This window comes from Panulirus ornatus, chromosome 41 (genome assembly GCF_036320965.1).
Source record: "Panulirus ornatus isolate Po-2019 chromosome 41, ASM3632096v1, whole genome shotgun sequence".
Classification (NCBI taxonomy): Eukaryota; Metazoa; Arthropoda; class Malacostraca; order Decapoda; family Palinuridae; genus Panulirus; species Panulirus ornatus.
This window is the reverse complement of record NC_092264.1, coordinates 18,934,894-18,952,489: the sequence shown is the minus strand read 5'-3', so window position 1 is coordinate 18,952,489 and position 17,596 is coordinate 18,934,894. Positions and strand designations below refer to the sequence as shown.

Genomic DNA, 17,596 nt, shown 5'->3' with positions numbered 1-17,596 from the left:
CAGGTCCTGAGTCTGTCCACCCTACAACCAACCACCTGAACCCATAAACACATCCAACCTTCGTTTAAATCTACTTTAAATCTACTCAAAATTTCCACTACTGTACCTGGCAGCATGTTCCATAAATCTACTACCCTAATCCCACACCAATATTTACCCACATCTGACTTGAATCTATTTTTTTTCTAATTCATATCCATTATTTCTGGTCCTATCTGGTGACACCATTCTAAGAACTTTATTCATGTTACCTTTATCATGGATGCCCTTCATCCATTTAAAAACTTCAATCATATCCCCTCTAGCCCTCCTTCTCTTAACTGAGTGTGAATTCAGTCTTTTTAACCTTTCTTCATAAGTGAGGTTTCTAATTCCAGGGATCATTTTTGTCATTCGCCTTTGTACTCTCTCTAAACAATGTATATCATCTGCGTAGTATGGAGCTCAAAACTGTACCGCATAATCCAAATGTGGTCTCACCTACGCAAGATAAAGTTGCAATAATACTCTAGGAGTTTTATTGCTAATAGTCCTATTAATGAACCCTAACACCCTATTAACCTTACCACACACTTTCCTACATTGTTGCCGCGGGCTTAAGATCCTTGCCAACCAGTACCCCTAAATCCCTTTCAAATTCTGTTTTACCAATAGTATATCGTCCAGTTGGTAATCAGTGTTCCTGTCTTTACCCACACTAAGTGTTGTGCTTTTATCTATGTTAAATTCCATTTTCCATGTACCCGCCCAGTCTGATAATCTATTTAAGTCCCTCTGCAAATCCACCGAATAAACACCTGAGTCCACTACGGGCCCTATTTTTGTATCATTGGCAAATTTACTTAAGTTGCTGTTATTCCCATATCCAAATCGTTAATATATATAACGATCAAAAGCGGTCCCAAGACCGACTCCTGAGGAACACCACTGGGCTACATTGCCCGAGTCCGATGTAACCCTTGATGCATACACAACACCCGATGCCGTCTGACGCTATTTTTCTAAGCTGACGCTCATGAAATACTCTATCAAAAGCCTTACTTAAGCCTAAGTATACAGTATCATAACTCTTACCTTGATCAATAGTCTTAAATACTTTATTAAAGAAGGAGAGGTTTAGTGAGACATGACTTCCCTTTTGCAAACCCATGTTTAGAATTCCTAATGAGATCACGATTCTCCGTGTTTCCGTACTTTGTCCGCTATAATTGATTCGATATATTTCCCTACAATAGATGACACGCTGATAGAACGGTAATTAGAGCCAGTGGATCTATCCCTTTTCTTAAAGATGAGAACGACATTTGCTGTCCCCCATTGCTTAGGAACTACGCCTGATTCCAGACATACGAATGATGGATCAGAGCGTCAGAAAAAGGGAATGGAAGAGATATTGCATATTCAGATTACCAGAAGGTGTTCGGCACCAAACCCCATACAAGACTACTTATAAACTGCAAACTCACGTTATTGACAGATCTACATATTGGAACAGCCTTAAGGAGAGAAAGACAGATGAGAGCGACGATCAGGGATCCTCCTGACACCGGCATACATGTAGAACTACTTCCCCTGAACCTCCACGTCTGGCCCGACGTTGTTCCTCATATCTGATGATGACATTCAAAAATAGTTAACCTGTAGTACTATTAAGTTTGCAAACATATCATCTGAGAGAAAGTACAGAAAAAAATGATGTCAATGTTAACATTCTTGGCTTATATTTCCTCACTTAAAGACTCAGTGGTAACCAACTTGTGCAAGTAAACTAAACCAACAAGAACATTAGTCTTCGAACTAGTCGACCCCTTCAAGATATACAGTCTTTGTGGAAGGAAAGAAACCATTTGCAGACAGGAAACAGAGAGTTGTTTGGGACTGGAGTCCCTTGTTCCAGGGAGTTATAGAACCAACACTCAGTATAAAGTTTGATATCACCATTTTTGGCATGAACGTGGGCCTCGAAATGCCATCAGATCTAACTTAGCCCAACATCCCTGTGTAATGATAAGATACTTATTCTACTCTTTGTTTTATCACATGAAAGCGAAGAGAATCGTAGATGTGCGGGCAACAAAAATAGACGGAACAGGTAAAGTATTAAAACCAGGTGTGAAAATATATTTGAGCTCGTACTCAATATTCTTCAATAGTTAGCATAAATCTTAGAAAACTGCAGAAGAAACCTCATGAAAAATTCAATACATAGAAAAATATAGAAAAATCAATAGAGAAATAACTAACATTCTTGACAATAACATTCTTACGCTCGTACTTCGGCACCATCAGCAGCCATCATGGGTCCTGAAATGCTACAAAAGAAATTGGAGGAGGAAGTTGAGGGCTACAAGAAAATACAAAAAGGTATTCAGTGTTCTGATTATCATAGTATTTGTGCAGAGTTTTTTTTTTTGCAATAATTGGGATGCAGAAGATATTCTTTCCTGTGGGTGAGTCATAAGCCATGGTGAGCCCAGCATCAGGGTGGGTCAGTATGATGTTTAGAACGTACAAATATTATATTTTCCGCTTTATTTTTATCGTTCAAGATCTTATTGTATAATTGTGTGTGGTCTTACAAGCGTCAAGTTTTGATTCATAAAATGCTGTCACGACGGGTATTACAATCGATACCTTCCATAGATGCCGTCCGTGGTCTGTTTGTATGCTTCTCCTGCACATGGATTTCTTTATGGGTTCAAAGATGATGTGAATTACGACGTTGGCCTCACCTGATGTATCATCCTAGTATGCAGAGTGAAAAATAAGGATATTGAGTTTAGGGACTGTGGAACGTTATCATTATGTAGAATTACAATGCTGCATTTAGAATAGAATAAGACATACAGGTTGTAAATTTTATCATAAACTCCTATATTTCTACATTGAATATACACATTGAGAAGGACAATACAGGTAAGAGAAAGTCTTGGGTTGATTTATGTTTGAAACACATTTAGGGGTCAACAGAACTTAAGCTCATCTGACTTCCCCTACCATAAGAACTAGGCTTTGATTTATTTTGATATTATTTGAAAAATATATTTTTATATTACCTGAAAGTTGCTTGGCATTGTGTGCATTTGTTGCTCACACATGACTTTTCGCATATGAAACAGCCCAGTTGATATTCTCTGCCATGTGTTAGGAAGCAGGAAATGACAGTTGTTGGTATATTTCATCCATGGGTTTGAAATTGCAAATCAAGATGAATCTCAGCTGCTAAGTAAGTATAGCATTTTCTATATCCATATTCAAGATGAAATTGCATTATGAAAAGCTCTCAGATTTAATAGAATATCACTTGAAGTAGACATTTGACCTTTGAGGAAAAAAATCCTTTTTCAGTTTTGTCTCTTCTCTTAGAACAACAAAACCTACAAATGACTAATTGAAGAAATGCTTGACAGAACCTTCATCAGTGTATTACATTGTTTCTATAGTTTTTCTTTAATTTGTATTAATGCACTACCTGTGTGCACATAGGATTAGGTTTTGTATATATGATCAAATGTTATGTAGTACCAGATTAGGCTGATGGTGAGGTAGAGTAAATGTATATAGATGGGCAGTGTTCGTTTGAGTCATTATCACTACATGTGTGCACAAAGGATTAGGTCTTGTATTTATGACTAGATGTTATGTAGTACCAGATTAGGCTTATGGTGAAGTAGAATGAACATATATAGATGGACAGTGTTCATTTGAGTCATTATCACTGTTATATTACTTACTCTAAATGTCCCTTTCAGACTTATCCAAGACAACAAGCTTAAGGTCACAACTTGATGGTCAACTAAATGAAAATAAAGTAGTTAAAGAGGTAAGTTTGGAATTTTGCTACATGTATTATTGTGATGCAAAGGAATGGTAATGGTTTAGGGGAGAATTGCTTTCATCACCCTGCCTTTGGATTTTGGAGCAAGGCATAGTTAATGTACATAATGGTTGATATAGGTAGTTTTAGATAGCTTCCATCCTATATTTTTTAAGTGCAGTATGACAAGTTGGCTGCTGAAACTTTAGTTATAAGCTGTTTGCTATAATTCAGTGAACATACAATTTTCATGTAATCTTTATCATTTTAAGATGTGATATAGGAATATACTGATATTTTTTTTTAGGATATGCTGTAATGTTACACTCATGCATAAAAGATATTTGAGTGCAGATATTACATCATCTGAATAATATTTTGACAGGAACTGGAGTTGCTGGATGAAGATAGTGTAGTGTACAAATTGATTGGACCAGCCCTGATACGCCAGGATCTAGAAGAAGCACGACAGAATGTCAATAAGAGAGTAGATTACATTCAGCAAGAAATGTAAATATGATATTATAGTGTTATTAAATTACCATACCCCTAACCCTTAAACTGCCCCCTTTGTCTTCTGATGATCGTTAGAAGACTGCTTCCATCATCATGCAACAAATTAAAGAAGCTTGCCTCTGTTCAAAATCCATCATTTTTTCTGCATATGCAGATGAACCATGGAGGCATTACTGCTGTATAAGTTTTAATGAATTTTTTTGAGCAAATATCAGAAAAGTTCATTATTATAAAGTCTATGGCTTCAAGTATCTTGTACTACATTTTTGTGCCATCTTATCTGTTTTGTCACTTTCTTGTTAGGAGCTGATAATTTATGCAGAAATGCCTAAACATACCAACTATTTGCTATTTTTCATGGTTTGAGTTAATACCAGTACATAAATGATTTGTAAAAAAAGAAAATATATTGGTTGGATTTGTACAGTGTAGTACACGCTCCACTTTTGTACTTTTATGAAAGAATGCTCGATTAGAATATGGGCAACTTTAAGAAAATGCATAAAGGAGGTATTTACTTAGGGTAGTAGGGAAAGATAGACAAAGGCACAAGGAAAGCTTAAAGTTTGGGATAGTTGAAAATTTCAGTCTGTGATGAAAAGAAGTGTTGAGTTTTGAGAATGTAGGGCATATCACAAAATGGTTTTAGTATGGGTGACCAAGGATAAAATTATTACTAGGTAGTACTACTCTTGATAGCGAGGACATATAACTAACACAAGTTTTCTGAGCTTGTCATTGAGCAGGGGTCACAGGTGTGAGAGAAGTCCATTCAGGTTTTCTTTGGGTCAAGGATTACATAATGTTCAAAAACTATAGTGTACCCTACTGTTTCAGCAGCTGACCAGGTGTTGGCTGGAGAATAATAACTCCATAAGATTTTGCTTTGTCACCATTGAATAGGATAGATTAGAACTCTGTGGTTCAGGTTCTCTCAGCCTTACAATCATCACATTGCTCTTGCACAAGCTTCACATTACTTTAACTGAGAGTATACTAATTGTAGGAGTAAGAGTAGGCAATTACTTTGTCATTGGTAGCTTGTATAGAATGAATTACGTGATTTGCAGACTTTATCTGGCTTACTGTTTCTTTACATCAAGATGCTAAGATAATTGTCTTTTACTGAAAAAATATTTAAAAGACTTAGAAAAACTTTAGGTTTTGTCATATGGAAGTGGTAAACATTCAGGCTTGTCCTGTTTGCCAGTTGAATTAGGTTGGCTGAAGGTCAGTGATCTTTAGATTGCTTATATCCCAGAATGACAAGAGCTTTGACTGGTGTATAGCCACAGTCTCAGAGCTTGCATACTGGACAAAGAAAAGCTGTCTGTACTCTAGTCTTAGGTGCCTTTGCTGTAGTTGATTGATTTTTTGGTGATGTTGAAAGATTTAACTTTTGTATTGATCTGCTGGTGACAGATAAGTGATTAGGCATAGTGGTGAGGGAGATTTTGTGATTGTGCCATTTGTTTTAACAGGCAATTTGCAGATCTCAGCCATGCATTGCTTGCTTATTATTTTTTAAGAGAGTGATTGACAAAGCCAAACAACTTGACAACCAGGGTCTGTTGTTTGTGGGATCGTTTGAAATATGTACAAGATTCATGCCGTAAGCAGGAAAGCCAAACAGGACGTAGCAGCTGGTGCTTGTTACCTGTAGCTTTTTGGAAATACATGTAAGGTCTTTGAATTAATCAGCTTGCTGTTCTTAAAGACTTGATAGGGAGAGGAAGATACCATTCTGAATCCTTTAAACTGGCTGATCACTTTTCATGTCCCAACAGTACAAAAATAGATGTGAAACATTATGTACTCACCCCTGCATCTGTTTGTCTCTCTGCTTTTAGGTATATGAATATATATATGTGTACAGGTGTACATATTTGTATATCTGTGTATGCATATGTATGTATACGTTGAAATTTATAGGTATGTATGTGTGTGTGTGGGTAGGTTGGGCCGTTCTTTTGTCTGTTTTCTTGCACTACCTTGCTAATGTGGGAGACAGCGACTAAGTATAATAACAAAAGAATATATATATATATATATATATATATATATATGTATATATAGTTGTTAGAAGCAGTGAAAAGTGTTTATCGAGGATGTAAGGCATGTATACGTGTAGGAAGAGAGGAAAGTGATTGGTTCTCAGTGAATGTAGGTTTGCGGCAGGGGTGTGTGATGTCTCCATGGTTGTTTAATTTGTTTATGGATGGGGTTGTTAGGGAGGTGAATGCAAGAGTTTTGGAAAGAGGGGCAAGTATGAAGTCTGTTGTGGATGAGAGAGCTTGGGAAGTGAGTCAGTTGTTGTTCGCTGATGATACAGCGCTGGTAGCTGATTCATGTGAGAAACTGCAGAAGCTGGTGACTGAGTTTGGTAAAGTGTGTGAAAGAAGAAAGTTAAGAGTAAATGTGAATAAGAGCAAGGTTATTAGGTACAGTAGGGTTGAGGGTCAAGTCAACTGGGAGGTAGGTTTGAATGGAGAAAAACTGGAGGAAGTAAAGTGTTTTAGATATCTGGGAGTGGATCTGGCAGCGGATGGAACCATGGAAGCGGAAGTGGATCATAGGGTGGGGGAGGGGGCGAAAATCCTGGGAGCCTTGAAGAATGTGTGGAAGTCGAGAACATTATCTCGGAAAGCAAAAATGGGTATGTTTGAAGGAATAGTGGTTCCAACAATGTTGTATGGTTGCGAGGCGTGGGGTATGGATAGAGTTGTGCGCAGGAGGATGGATGTGCTGGAAATGAGATGTTTGAGGACAATGTGTGGTGTGAGGTGATTTGATCGAGTAAGTAACGTAAGGGTAAGAGAGAGGTGTGGAAATAAAAAGAGCGTGGTTGAGAGAGCAGAAGAGGGTGTTTTGAAATGGTTTGGGCACATGGAGAGAATGAGTGAGGATAGATTGACCAAGAGGATATATGTGTCGGAGGTGGAGGGAACGAGGAGAAGTGGGAGACCAAATTGGAGGTGGAAAGATGGAGTGAGAAAGATTTTGTGTGATCGGGGCCTGAACATGCAGGAGGGTGAAAGGAGGGCAAGGAATAGAGTGAATTGGATCGATGTGGTATACCGGGGTTGATGTGCTGTCAGTGGATTGAATCAGGGCATGTGAAGCGTCTGGGGTAAACCATGGAAAGCTGTGTAGGTATGTATATTTGTGTGTGTGGACATATGTATATACATGTGTAAGGGGGTGGGTTGGGCCATTTCTTTTGTCTGTTTCCTTGCGCTACCTCGCAAATGCGGGAGACAGCAACAAAGCAAAAAAAAAAAAAAAAAATGTATATATAGCTGTCATGTATAATGCATGGAAACCACAGCTCCCTTTCCACATCCAGGCCCCACAGAACTTTCCATGGTTTACCCCAGACACTTCACATGCCCTGGTTCAATCCATTGACAGCACATCGACCCCGGTATACCACATTGTTCCAATTCACTCTTATTCCTTGCACACCTTTCACCCTCCTGCATGTTCAGGCCCCGATCACTCAAAATCTTTTTCACTCCATCTTTCCACCTCCAATTTGGTCTCCCACTTCTTCTCGTTCCCTCCACCTCTGACACATATATCCTCTTTGTCAAGCTTTCCTTACTCATTCTCTCCATGTGACCAAACCATTTCAAAACACCCTCTTCTGCTCTGTCAACCACATTCTATTTATTACCACACATCTCTCTTACCCTTTCATTACATACTCGATCAAACCACCTCACACCACACATTGTCCTCAAACATCTCATTTCCAGTACATTCACCCTCCTCTGCACAACTATCTATGGTCCACGCCTCGCAACCATATGTCATTGTTGGAACAACTATTCCTTCAAACATACCCATTTTTGCTTTCCAAGATAACGTTTTCAACTTCCACACATTCTTCAGCACTCCCAAAACTTTCGCCCCCTCCCCCACCCTATGATTCGCTTCCGCTTCCATGGTTCCATCTACTGCCAAATCCACTCCCAGATATCTAAAACACTTCACTTCCTCCAGTTTTTCTCCATTCAAACTTACCTCCCAATTGACTTCTCCCTCAACCCTACTGTACCTAATAACCTTGTTATTATTCACATTTACTCTCAGCTTTCTTCTTTCACACACTTTACCAAACTCAGTCACCAGCTTCTGCAGTTTCTCACCCAAATCAGCCACCAGCGCTGTATCATCAGCGAACAACAAATGACTCACTTCCCAAGCTCTCTCATCCACAACAGACTGCACACTTGCCCCTCTTTCCAAAACTCTTGCATTCACCTCCCTTACAACCCCATCCATAAACAAGTTAAACAATCATGGAGACATCATGCACCCCTGCCGCAAACCAACATTCACTGAGAATCAATCACTTTCCTCTCTTCCTACACATACACATGCCTTACATCCTCGATAAAAACTTTTCACTGCTTCTAACAACTTGCCTCCCACTCCATATATTCTTAATACCTTCCACAGAGCATCTCTATCAACTCTATCATATGCCTTCTCCAGATCCATAAATGCTACATACAAATCTATTTGCTTTTCTAAGTATTTCTCACATACATATATATCTTCTTGTTGGCACAGTAACTCAGAAACAGTACATGAAAGAAACTTCATGCTTTTGCTATAGATATCCCTTAGTGAGTGAAGAAGAGATTAGATTTTGGGGCATTTGACTTGTGTTGTGAAGAACATATTAACTTCAGTTTTCATGATGCTGACAAAGAATATGCTCTTGATTCACTTGGAACAGGGTTCATGGTCAAGTGATGTGTGACAGAGTAAACCTCAGCTTACATTTTGTTGCATAAGAGTTTCATAAATCTCGTAATGTATAATTGAAAGTTTCTTTATTTCTTGTTTGTGAGCTGATTTTCTATGGCTATATTAGGAAGGTACCTTTTTCAACAGGTTATTGCTGTTGTAATGAATTATTTCTGTATAACGTCTGTTTCATGTATGGTTGACCTGATAGCTAAAGTACCCTTGAGCTGAGGCATATTAATGAGTGGTCTCTATCCCATATATGTACTTATGTGCCATTGATTATTTGTTATACTCTCTGTCATAGTGTCAGTCTCAGAAAAACAGTTTTGATACCAAAAAAACCTTTTCATCCAGTTTCATCCAGTTTTGTTTACATAGTAAAGAGCTGATTATTGGCAACAGATGCATGTAGAAATTGTTGTTTCATCATTTTAAAGATCCAAACAGAGCCAGCTTAATTCATCTGGAAGAGAATTGCTCTGCATAGTGATGGGAAAGACTTTTTTTTATTGAGGGTTGCATTGTATACATATATATTTGTTTAACATTTGTCATGTTTACAGCTCTTCATTTTTGAAATGCTGTGAAATATAGATTGAATGGAATGACTTTAATGAAATAAGACTTATTATATTATTTTTTCCAGTAAACGTCATGATAACACAATGGAAAAATTGGAGAAGGAGTCAGAAGTTAAACGAGAAAGTATTGTGAAGTTCCAAGAGCAGATGCAGCAGATGATTGTGAAGCAGATGGGGAAATGAGTTAGATAATATTCCTCACAAAAATTTGGAAAAAAATCTCGGCTAGCCCTGGATAGGCTGCTTGCACCAAGTCAGAGATACTTTCATAAATATAAGATGAATATCGTGTGTGAGAATTTATCTCGTGTGCATGTTTGCATAATTACCTTTTCCTTCTGTTTTGAATAAATGCCAATGAGAATATTTAGTTATGTTATACAATGAAAATTTTATTCCATATTTTTGGGAGCGGTGGGCTGGAGATCCTCCTCTCTCGTTTTTTTTTTTTTTTTTCTAATTTTCCAAAAGAAGGAACAGAGAGGGGGGCCGGGTGAGGATATTCCCTTAAAGGCCTAGCCCTCTGTTCTTAACGCTACCTCGCGAATGTGGGAAATGGCGAATAGTATGAAAGAAAGAACGAAATTTTCGCTTGCCATGTTCTGTAATTAGACAGTTCTAGGAATTCTCCTTGGTTTGTCAATAACTTTCAGAATTCATAAAAATTATTCGAAATACTCTTCAGATCTTTGATCTTTAATTTATTTCTAAAATGCATGTAAAAATATTTTCATAGCACACAAAGGGGAAAGTCTCCAGATCATAAGTTTCTTAATGTATCCCCTGATGACTGAAATGTTGACAGGTTGTGGCTTTATGCTACATGTTTACTTTGTTGCCATCTTTCTGTAATACAGTGATTAATCTTCAAGTCATCTTGTTAATATCCTTATTAAATGAAAATTTATTGAAGATGTATTTGCATTAGTCAATATATACTTGTATGTGATTTATGTTGATTGGTATTTTAGACAGTGTTTTACATAAATTACATTTTTACTCAGTGGCATAGTTGCCTTCCATATCTCCCTTTTTCAAGAGTGCAACATACGTACATGCATGATAGAAATATTTACTCTGGAAATAATTCCTGTTGGTCTAGTTATTGTACAAATGATGCAGTCACCTATTGCCAGCATTCTTTAGCAATGTTTCTTTATGTTGGACACTAGTCTCAGACAAAAAGTCTACATCACGGCTGTACCTTTATTGTCTTTATTGAAACATGAAGAGGGGTAATGAAAAGGTGAAAGAAGAAAAGAAAATATGGGTTTTGGAAGAAGTGAAAATCATACATTTTGAAAAGGGCCAGGTCAAAGTTGTTAGTAAAGACATGAGGGGGTGGAGAGCTCCAAATTTTTGAGGTGTACAGAAAGAAATAGTTATCAGAACAGCCTACCCTTGAGTTGCTGACAACCGTGCTGTATTTATGTGCTCAGGAGCTTGCCAAGTATTATGTGGTCTAGATGATACCTCATTGCCGTATTGGGTAAGTTAATCTAGTTGGGTTGGTCAGGGAAAGTTGATAAGTCAGACTGCTTTAGATTCAACTTTGTTTAGCACGTTGAGCTAGAACCAGCCTAGATGTGAAAGAAGTACGCTATTCATGGACAGATCAATCCTCTGAATGAGTGAAACAGCAGTTCAAAAGATAAGAAGTTTTGTCATCTAAACAGCACTTCCAGTTTCTTAGAGGCAGAATTAGCTGTTTATGTACAGCGAGGTTTTCAAGATGGATTAGATAGTACCTTGATACCAATTATGCTCATTACGTTAAGTGGTGGATTTACAGCTCCACCAAAAGAGATAGGAAAGTTGTGCGGGATTTTAGATAAAGATTGATTGAAATTTGGTATATTTATTTCATTTATTATACTTTGTTGCTGTCTCCTGCGTTAGTGAGGTAGTGCAAAGAAGCAGACGAAAGAATGACCCAACCCACCCTTGTACACATGTATAGACATACACGTCCACATGCGCACATATACATACCTGTACATTTCAACGTATACATACATATACATATATACACATGTACATAATTCATACTTGCTGCCTTTATTAATTCCCGTCGCCACCCTGCCACACATGAAATGACAACCCCCTCCTCCCACATGCATGCGAGGTAGCACTAGGAAAAGACAACAAAGGCCACATTCACTCTCAGTCTCTAACTGTCATGAATAATGCACTGAAACCACAGCTCCCTTTTCACATCCAGGCTCCACAAAACTTTCCATGGTTTACCCCAGACGCTTCACATTATAGTCATTAGACTTAACAAGGTTGCATCTACTCTTTTGAGATGCCCTATCCAAGCCTAACACTATAGAGGATGCTGTGCTGTTATGAGATTCAGATCGAGTGAGAGAGATCACAGAGTATCCTAAGGCTGTAAGGGACTAGTGTTGAGCCATCAGCATAAGAATGGATTTTGTTATCTGTTGAAAGGAAATTATTGGTAGAAAGGAGAAGTATAGGAGACAGGGCATAACATTAAAAGGACAATGCTGTTGGTAGGCAAACGAGAAGAGATTGATCCATCAACAAATATGGAAATAGACTGGTGAGAGAGGAAGGTAATATGAGAATGGGAAGCAAAAAGAATGGTGCTTAGAGACAAGACCCCTATGCCATTCCCTGCCAAAAGCTTTTGATATGCAGCTATGTAAGATTTTAAGAATCTGTCTGATAGGGAAGGGTATCTATCACCAGTGTCTTAGGGAAGCCATACTGATGATCTGAAAGAAGAATGTTTAAGGATATAGGAGCTAAAGAGGAATTCAGATGATTTGGAACTGGGTCAAAACAGTCCCTCTTGCTGAGGATGAGATGTACCAATGCATGTTTATGCAAGGGATAAGGTGAAGCAAGAAAGTGCAAAAAGAGAGAATTGGAACAACATAGTTGTATAGTTTTTAATGTGTGAAAGCATTCACATCTAAAGTGTGAATATGATTGTGGAAAATAATTTATGAATGCCAAAATGATAAACCTTTTCACTTAATGATTCCCTGCATAGCCTGGATATATCAGAAAATCAGTCAACTGGGCAGGAGTCAGTCATTAAAGGAAATTAAGTATGATTGCCAGGATACCAGTGTAGCAAGTCTGACTGTGGGGGATGGACATTCCTACCTACTTGCTGGCTTGGAGGGTTGGGGATGGTTTCCACAAAAGGTGCATGTGGCCTTGGATGAAAGCAGCATGCCTGTAGCCATTGTCAACTAGATTTGTAGGCTTGTGTAATTGGAATGTAAAAGGAATTTATAATGGACTTCAGAGCATGGAAAGCGTAGATACTTTTAAAAAGGGAAAATCAGTTATGTTTGATTTGTGTGCAATAAAGCTGAGAAGTAATAAAATCTTTCATATTGGGATAAAGCAAAAGATGTGAAGTCAAGCCAGCAAGATGATACAGATGGCTATGCAAGAGAAGGTGTGGCACTGTTAATGTTTGAAATCATGTCAGTGCAAGATTGATAGTGGCAGAGTTCTAGTTAGGGTTAAGGATGGTTTTGATTGTTGCATATATGCTGTGCAATGATAGAGAAGATGTTAAGGATACTTTTTGAAGAGAACTTGAAAAGGAAATAGGATGTAGAATGGTTGGATTGGGGACAGAGTGGAAGAGAGAATTAAAAACAGGTACAGTGTCTTTGTTACATATGGTATTGTGGAAAGAATGATAATGTTAATGAATGCTTATTATTCAGACACAGAGAAGATGGGATACAGGAGGGTATGATTTGCTTCTGTTAAGGAGAAAAACAAGAAGCACTGTATATACTGTGCAGTTAAGGAGAAAGTTTGGAACTTTATTTTTAGGTCATATGATAATACCATGGAGATTAGTAATTTGTTGTACATGATATATGATGAGAAGAGGGAAAGAAGAAAAAAGAGGAATGGGAGTGGAGATTTTGAGGAATGACAGGGTAAAGCATACCTTCCTGGATAAGTTAGAAAAAAGCTAAGAGGATCTGATAATGTTCAAAGTAAGGTGGGGGTAATGTGGTGGTAGTCAAGGACTATCATATTGGGTGTAATCAGGGTAATTTGCAGTATATTACGAATTGGGTGTGGGAAGAGAGGATCCCTACAGCAGTTAATAATATATGCATTCAGACAATATGCATGCAAAAATTTTACTATAGACAAAAGTTTGAACTTCATTGGGTACCTAACATTCACTTTTGATTGTTTCTTAACCTAACAAATCCAAAAACAAGGCTAGAAACCTTTACTGAGATACCAAACCAGAATTTGCCAAACTTTTTGTGCTACTGTGTTTAGAGCATTGGAACAGGTAACCTAATTATGGACCATTAGGTCTCCTGTTATCTGTCCTTCCCATGTATCAAATTGTCTATCATAACTCTATTGTTTCTAACATCATCTCAATAATCCCATGTATCAGATTGTCTATCATAACTATTGTCTCCAACATCATCTCAACAATTCCATGTATCAAATTGTCTATCATAAGTCTATTTTATCCAACATCTTCTCAACAATACTTCTCTCTTTGGAGCTTTTAAGTCACAAAGATCAGTGGCTTATGCCAAGATGTGCCATTTGTATGTCATGATCTTTGTTTCCAGTCTTTGTTCCCACATCTGGGAAGGTTCTAGCTTTAAATACTTACTAGACAGTGTTGAGATCAGAGTAATCTGATCTATCGACTCTCCAATTCTGACCTTGAAACTTTCCCCACTTGCCCTTTGATGCAGTGTGAATTTATTTTCCCTCATCTATAGATATTTCTTTGGCTTTTATGCTGACAGCTAGCTGCTTTTGTGCCCCTGCCAGTAGCTATACCACATAATACCTGATAAGCTGCTGTGTCCCATGATTACTATATGTCTGTTGGCAACCCGAGTGTGGTGCCTTTGTAAAATTTTCTCCCTGAAGAGTAGGGCAACAAAGATGGTACCAGAAGTAAAAGGTGAGTTACAATGAGAAATTAGAGGTCATAAATTTGCCTGTTGTTGAAAAGAAAAGACTAAGGAGTGATTTGATCACAACTCTCAAGTTTCTTAACCAGCTTGACAATGTTGATAGTGAACATTTCTTTGAGAGATGCAGTGTAGTGAACATTGAGAGATGCAGTGATAGAAGAACCAGAGAACAGAACAAGAAACTAGGCAATAAACTTTTGTAAAAAGCTATTCATCATGAGGAAAGTTCAAAAGCTAGAGTCTCAAGAGTGTGAAACTCCCCTCTCTGTATTAGAAGGTAATTACAAAAGCACAGACTTTGGGAAGTACCTGAAAACCTATGTACTTTATGGACATGCCTTTACTTCCTTTGCTAAGGAGAATGACAAATGACTATGAATTACTTCAACTGTTCAGGGATTTCGAGATTCTTTTGATGAATAGCTGTATGTGCACATATGGAATAGCTGATGAGGCACAGTATTAAGGATCTTGGTAAAGTTTGAAACTTTATATTATGAGGGCTTTAAAAAACCCAGTTACATAAACCATGACTGATCATCCAGTTGGTGTGCAGCAAAAGCTTACTTAAATCTAAGTAGTTTCTTACCATGCCCTCGATCGTAGTTATAATCATATGATCATTATTTGTGTTGCTTGTGTACATACGAGTACATACATCAGTATAGATTCGATAATTCTTGTTGATGAAATTCTGTAAAGTGTAGTGCTCTGGTTAGGACAGAGGTTTGCCAGAGCTCTTGTAGGTCCCAGCTACATCAGGCAGGGTAATTCAAGGGTACAAACTCAGGGTCAGGTTGCCAGGATCATGGTACAGAAGGTGGTGGTGCAGGACTTTAACAAGGGTTCTTATATGTCAACTGCCTGCTACTGTAGGTGGAATACTTGTACAGCAGAGAGTAGCTTAGTTGTGTAGATGGGGTTGTATGGTAGCACACTGGTGTGAGTGGGGCTGTGGAGCAGCATAGAGTTGTAAGTGAGGTTTTGCAGCAGAGGACCACAGAAGTCATGTGCAGCTGACAGCTGTGCTGGACGACAGATTGGGAAGGCTATAACAGAGACACTTGAAGAGCAGATATAGAGGGGAGTGGAGGGAAGAACGAAGAAATGTTTGGCTTGGTACACATTTTGTCATGGTAAACGTATATTGTCTTGGTACACATGTATTTTGAAAAGTGATCTTATGAGGTTGGAATCACAAGGAATTTCATTTGAGTGTCTTCTTGGTCGTAATTCAAAAGATTATCTTGTGGGAATGGAACTTAACGTGTGAGTTGTCTTATATTTCCTCGATGAACACAAGAGCAATCCCTTTGGGTGGGTGGGGTTGGGGTAGGGAAGTATGAGCATATATATATATATATATATATATATATATATATATATATATATATATATATATATATATATATATATATATATATATATATATATGATATTATACTTTGCTGTCTCCCACGTTAGCGAGGTAGCGCAAGGAAACAGACGAAAGAATGGCCCAACCCACCCACATACACACACACACACACACACACACACACACACACACATATATATATATATATATATATATATATATATATATATATATATATATATATATATATATATATATATATATATACATACACGTCCACACAAGCACATATACATACCTATACATTTCAACGTATACGTATATATACATACACAGACATACATATATACACATATAGATAATTCATACTTGCTGCCTTTATTCATTCCCGTCGCCACCCTGCCACACATGAAATGACAACCCCCTCCCCCCGCACGTTCACGAGGTAGCGCTAGGAAAAGACAAAGGCCACATTCGTTCACACTCAGTCTCTATCTGTCATGCATAATGCACAGCTCCCTTTCCACATCCAGGCCCCACAAAACTTTCCATGGTTTACCCCAGACGCTTCACATGCCCTGGTTCAATCCATTGACAGCACGTCGACCCCGGTATACCACATCGTTCCAATTCACTATTCCTTGCACGCCTTTCACCCTCCTGCATGTTCATATCTACCTATCTATCTATCTATCTATCTATCTATCTACCTACATATCTCTCTCTCTCTCTCTCTCTCTCTCTCTCTCTCTCTCTCTCTCTCTCTCTCTCTCTCTCTCTATATATATATATATATATATATATATTAAACTAATGGACTGTCTTCAAACAATATTTTCTTCGTTTTTCACGTTTGTCAGTTTTTAGATGCTCTCACGGAAAATCTGAAGTATTTAATGTTCAAACTACCACATAAAACAGCGAGACCTTCCCTTAGCCTAGGTAGGGTGGATGTGTGTTATGGAGACCAAAGTTAAGATGTACACTAACTGTTATAACCCGGGCGAAGCAGAGATCTGAAATGTTTAGAAAAGACATTTTTCTAGGTTAATCAGGGCAACACACTCTCAGTGGTTAGGTACGGCTAGTGACGGGTGGGTAAGTTTGATCGTATTCTATTGTCCTTTACTTGTGTTTATACGGATAACGGGAAAGCGTAGAATAGAAAGAGACTTTGATTGCTGATGCAAATGATTAAAAGGAGAAAATTTTGCTCCGGTTGTTAAGTTGATGGAGAGTAATGTGGGTGATCTGGATGGACTATAACTCCAAAATCCTAATCAATCCTGAGCCGTCTTTGTTCAAGAGCAAATATCGCATGATGGCGTCTACAATTCTTGTAATAGATGTAACCTTGTATTGTTGTGGATCGCAAATGTCAACAGTAGACGAGGCTTGCGGGACAATGTGGGCGTCTCTGGCGGTGTTTGTCTGGACACATGATAATGTTTAAGTTCGTTCCTTCAGTTATCTGCACATGACAACCCTTGAAGACGTAATTTATTCTATAAAAGAATACCGCAACGTATTCTGGCTGATGTAATGTTTAACATATGAAGGATGTCAGCACACACACTTTGATGACGTCAATAGTGAAGTTCTT

The 17,596-nt window shown here is 38.1% G+C and overlaps 1 protein-coding gene and 1 long non-coding RNA gene across 2 annotated transcripts in view; one reads left to right on the top strand and one right to left on the bottom strand.

Annotated features, from left to right (window-relative positions):
* The first annotated feature begins 2,025 nt into the window (after positions 1 to 2,025).
* LOC139761741 (prefoldin subunit 6-like) lies at positions 2,026 to 10,546 on the top strand. The gene is made up of 5 exons (XM_071686152.1): positions 2,026 to 2,092; positions 2,290 to 2,364; positions 3,753 to 3,823; positions 4,203 to 4,327; positions 9,741 to 10,546. Exons 1-5 carry the CDS (start codon positions 2,041 to 2,043, stop codon positions 9,856 to 9,858), a joined length of 441 nt encoding a protein of 146 aa, XP_071542253.1. The 5' UTR covers positions 2,026 to 2,040; the 3' UTR covers positions 9,859 to 10,546.
* Positions 2,506 to 17,596, bottom strand: part of LOC139761742 (uncharacterized) — a 41,866-nt gene continuing 26,775 nt past the window's right edge. Inside the window, exon 3 of the long non-coding RNA XR_011715601.1 lies at positions 2,506 to 2,745. This is a non-coding gene — a long non-coding RNA (uncharacterized lncRNA). The remainder of the gene's footprint in view (positions 2,746 to 17,596) is intronic.